Source organism: Panthera tigris, chromosome A1 (assembly GCF_018350195.1).
Source record: "Panthera tigris isolate Pti1 chromosome A1, P.tigris_Pti1_mat1.1, whole genome shotgun sequence".
Lineage (NCBI taxonomy): Eukaryota > Metazoa > Chordata > Mammalia > Carnivora > Felidae > Panthera > Panthera tigris.
In genome coordinates, this window is record NC_056660.1 from 230,691,416 (window position 1) to 230,696,166 (window position 4,751).

A 4,751-nucleotide genomic window follows, 5' to 3' on the forward strand; every position below is an offset into this window, starting at 1 on the left:
ATGGGTACGGGTATGAATGGTTCTAAGTGATTCTCTCAGTGGTACGTTGCCTTCCTTTAGGCTTTTGACTGATTGTATACACATATGGGTACGCCTAATTCCTTTGTCTCTATGTTTTTTGACGCTTTCTGTTTATCCCATATATTTTATTATATAACTGCTTTACATTTTCAATGGTCCTGAATCATTGAGCCATTGCATATTGGATAACTACTACTCAGGAGTCCTATGTGCTGACCACTCTGCATCATTATAGCAGAAGTGATCATCTCAGAGTCATGTCTTTTTAAAGAATGCCCCGCTAACACGAAGCAGAATTACACCTGCAGGCACAATTCAATATTCATGGTGGAGGTGAAGGATTGAGGAGTTTCCACTGATTATGTGGTACGGGAGCCCTTCTCCCAGCCCTGAAGGTGTCTGATTCCACTATTTGCTTGTGACGACGTCCGAAGCTAAGTAGATCTGGAAAATGCAAAAGCTATCGCCAAGAAGCAAATTATTGCTGGAGTATCTCTTTCTTATTTGACTGGCTCGGAACCAAATTGAGAAAACGGTGATATAAACAAACGTATGCCACCTTCCTGTCCCATTGCCTTTTTTGTCAGTCATGTTCCCCAAAGGGTTTCTAGTCTAGTTGAAGAAAAATAGAAAACTAGAATAATCTACACTGTCCAAAAATCTATAAATACATCAGTTTTTAAAGTAACCGATTTTTTTCTTCTCAGAATGCTAGACTTTTACCTCATTATCCATTTTCTTCTTCCAGTGATACAATGTCTTATCGGAGTTTTAGCAAATGGCATCATTGTGATTGTGAATGGCATTGAGTTGATCAAGCAGAGAAAGATGATTCCGTTGGATCTCCTTCTTTCCTGCCTGGCGATTTCCAGGATTTGTCTGCAGTCATTTATCTTCTACATTAATCTGGTTACTCTCTCCTTGATCGACTTCCTTCCACTTGTTAAGAATTTTGCGGTATTCATGTTTGTAAATGAAATGGGACTTTGGCTGGCCACATGGCTCGGCGTTTTCTACTGCGCCAAGATCTCCCCCATCGCTCACCCACTCTTCTTCTGGTTGAAGATGAGGATATCCAAGTTGGTGCCATGGCTGATCATCGGGTCTCTGCTTTTTGCCTCCGTCCCTTTGGTTTTCTACAGCAAGCATACGTGGGTTCTTTCCCAAGAAGGCTTGTTGAGACTTTTCTCCCCAAATGCAACAACTCAAATCAAAGAAACATCTGATTTACAGATTGTCTTTCTTGCTAGGTTTTCACCGCCGTTCGTTATCTTCCTCATTTCTACTCTGCTCCTGGTGTTTTCTCTGGGGAGACATACCTGGCAGATGAGAAACACAGCGACGGGCACCAGGGACGGTAGCACAGGTGTCCATGTGAGTGCGCTTCTGTCCATTCTGTCCTTCTTGGTCCTCTATCTCTCCCACTACATGACGGCTGCTTTGCTGTCTTCTCACATTTTTGAGCTCAGAAGCTTCATGTTTCTGTTCTGTATCTTGGTGTTTGGGTCCTACCCTTCGGGACACTCTATTATCTTAATTTCGGGAAATCCTAAACTGAAACAAAACGCGAAGAAGTTCCTCCTCCATGGGCAGTGCTGCCAGTGAGAGAGAACTTTGGTCCGTTCGGAGAACTGGCAGTTCCACGAGCTGACGACGCCTGCCATACCTTCTTGAGTCAAACAAAGCAGTCTGCTCACAATTACACAAAGCTTGGACTGTTTGTCTAACCTGAGGCATTTTTATGGCTTTGCCCCTTTTTCAAAGGGTTATATTGATTTTCAGAGCCCAACGCACACTGGCGGATCGCATCAATGTCAATACCCTCATTGTGATACTGTACTATCAGGGTGCAAGATGTTGCCTGATTGGGAAAGACTGGGTAAGTGGTAAGGGGATCGATCTGTATTATTTCTCACAGCTGCACGTGAATCAGCAATTTTCTCAAAAAGTTTAGACAAAACGAAAAGGACGTTTGAACTCGTGATGTCAGAAGTGTGTGTGAATGCCGTGGGGTCCCCGTGCGCCCGATGCCTCATCTAGATGATGGATCTTGAAAGGACTGGTTGCTCCTTTTGGGTCTAACTTGCAGATTATTTTTGCTCTGTTTGTTAGAGTCGTCCGATCTGAGAGAGAGCTGAGGACAGGCTGGCCTTCTCTGTCCTGGTAAGCTTGCTCACCGATGCCACACTGCTGAGATGCTAGACGTCATGTTGACATGTCCCATCAACTGCCCAAAAGAGCAGGCAGATGGAGGAGGAAAGAGGAACCCGGGCCTGAATTTTCCATTTCCCCTAACCGGGCCCACAGACCAGAAAATAGTTTGCAAAGCTGTTTCATCTTGCATTTGTGCGCTCGGCTTTGGGACCTTTTCAACCGATGGTACCAAATTAGAACTCCTACCACATCGCATGTCTTCCCAATGAAGCAACACCAGTAGGTCGGTGGACTGGGGGCTTCTCCGTCCGCCTCACGTCACAGATGCATTTGCTATGTGACTGATGGTTTTTAGATGCTCAGATGTATAGGTATTTCTAAAACAGCTTCGGAACCCTTTTGCTTCCTGTGAAATGAAAGACGTTCCCCAGTTTGGCTAGAGCTTGTAGCTCATGTGTGATGATGGAAAGCCTGTTGAGGTGTGGGTTGGCCAATTGCCAGGAATGGAGATTCAGAGGATGGTTTCCTCGCCCAAGACATGCACGCTTGGTTGTACTAAAATAACAGAAGTCTTTGCTTCGGAAGAGTGCAGGAAAGTATTTATCTTCTTGGGTGTGGGAACTTGGGTATGCATCTCAGACTTCCCCCCACCAAGGAGCAAATTAACAGTCTCCATCTTCCTGCTATTTTATTTTCCTTCGTCCCAGTAGGTGGGAAGGTTTATAACTAATCGTGCACCCAGGCATCCAGCTCGGGGAACAGCAGTTGTGTCCTGTAGGTGATTATTTCTCCCGCTTTGAGAAGGGACAGCGAAGAGTTACTTTTATTTTCTGTGCATCTCAAGTGCGGATGCCGGCTCTTTGAATCACGGTGTGTATACCGGCAGGTGGATAGAGAGAGAATGGGGGCGGTTTCAAACATTCAGGGAGAAATATGTAAATATACAAACTCTCTTGTGATTTTTTTTTTCCTCTGATGGCAAATCCTGATTCCATTACATGCAACTTCTGCTTTCAGAAGGCTAGTAAATGAGATGAATATTAAGGTCAGACTGTTTGGATACTTAAACGTTACCAAGGAGTTCTAGAAAAGAGGATGCATACTCTTTTCTGTAGAAACGTTTTTGCAATCTACTCTCCTAGAACTATTTCTTCCAGAAACGTCACCTGGCTGTCTCGTTGATGGATATTGTGTAGAACGCTAACTGCTCCATTGTAGAAGTAAAACAGACTCAGCCTTTGATCCCTCTGTAGCAGTCCTTGGCTGGAACCTTTAGCCTGGACAAATTGTTTCTGTCCTGGCATCTAGCTTGGGTAGCATGGGGTTAGCCTCTGTATAGGTACCGACTCTTCCTCTACCCTACCCCGGCATCTATAGGCGTGGACTGGCCATTGTGGCCCCTGGGAGCCTTGGCTGGGGGTCACATGCCCATGGGTCAGGCCAGAAGGCTGTTAACTACAGGGCACAGTGCTATGTGCCCTTCATCCCCTGCCCGTGGTCCCCCACCCCTCCCCGCCAGAGTAGATCCAGCGGCCCTGCTCGGTCAAGAGCAAAGGAGGATCGGCTACCAGGCAGGCTCTCACTGAAAAGGGAGCCAGCATAGTACCTCATCCCATTTCAGATAGGAGTTCGGTAAGCAGCCCCAAACCAGAATGCCAGGATTGCCCCCTCGTGTCCCACTCCCCATGCTGACACTGACTCCTTTGGTCAAGGATTCTCTGTGGTTTCCAGTGACTAAACATGGTAACTGACTGAAAAGGTGCTGATATAAATACTTTTTGTAAGTATAGATACCGTAATAATCTGAATATTGAAACACAGGGGCGCCTGGGTGGCTCAGTTGCCTGAGTGTCCCATTCTTGATTTTGGCTTAGGCCATGATCTCAGGGTCATGGGATTGAGCCCCACGTCAAGTTCCTCATTGAGTGAGGAGCCTGCTTAAGATTCTATCTTGCTTTCTGCCCCTCTCCCCTGCTCATGCCTTCTCTCTTTGAAATAAAAAAAAAAATAAAATAAATGCAACAATTTAAAAAGTCTCACAAATTACTAATGCCTTTTTTTAAATGTTTATTTATTTGGGGGAGAGAGAGACAGAGCACAAGGAAGGGAGAAGCAGAGAGAGAGGGAGACAGAGAATCCAAAGCAGGCTCCAGGCTGAACTGTCAGCACAGAGCCCAACGCAGGGCTCAAGCCCATGAACTTCGAGGTTATGACCTGAGCCGAAGTCAGATGCCCAACTGAATGAGTCACCCAAATATCCCACAAATGCCTTTCGAATTCTCAGTCACTCATTCAAATATAATAACTGTTGAAGACAGAATAATCTGGAAGTGCTAGGAGCACATTAGCATTTAATGTCTACCGGTCTTCAAACTGATGACCACCCATTCCAGACAGATCTTTTTAAAAAATTTTTTTAATGTTTATTTATTTTTGAGAGAGAGAGAGAGAGAGACAGAGACAGAGACAGAGACAGAGAGAAAGCATCAGCAGGGGAGGGGCAGAGAGAGAGGGAGACACAGAATCTGAAGTAAGCTCCAGGCTCTGAGCTGTCAGCACAGAGCCCGATGCGGGGC

General features: G+C 45.5%; 1 protein-coding gene across 1 annotated transcript; it reads left to right on the forward strand.

Annotated features, from left to right (window-relative positions):
- The first annotated feature begins 729 nt into the window (after positions 1-729).
- On the forward strand, positions 730-1,626 carry TAS2R1 (taste 2 receptor member 1). Its single transcript, XM_007091700.2, has one exon. The coding sequence runs from the start codon at positions 730-732 to the stop codon at positions 1,624-1,626; it is 897 nt and encodes a 298-aa protein (XP_007091762.1).
- The last annotated feature ends 3,125 nt before the right edge of the window (positions 1,627-4,751 follow it).

Excerpts from the sequence above, each read along its gene's own strand:
- TAS2R1 (XM_007091700.2), top strand. The coding sequence starts at position 730 with ATGCTAGACTTTTACCTCATTATCCATTTTCTTCTTCCAGTGATACAA.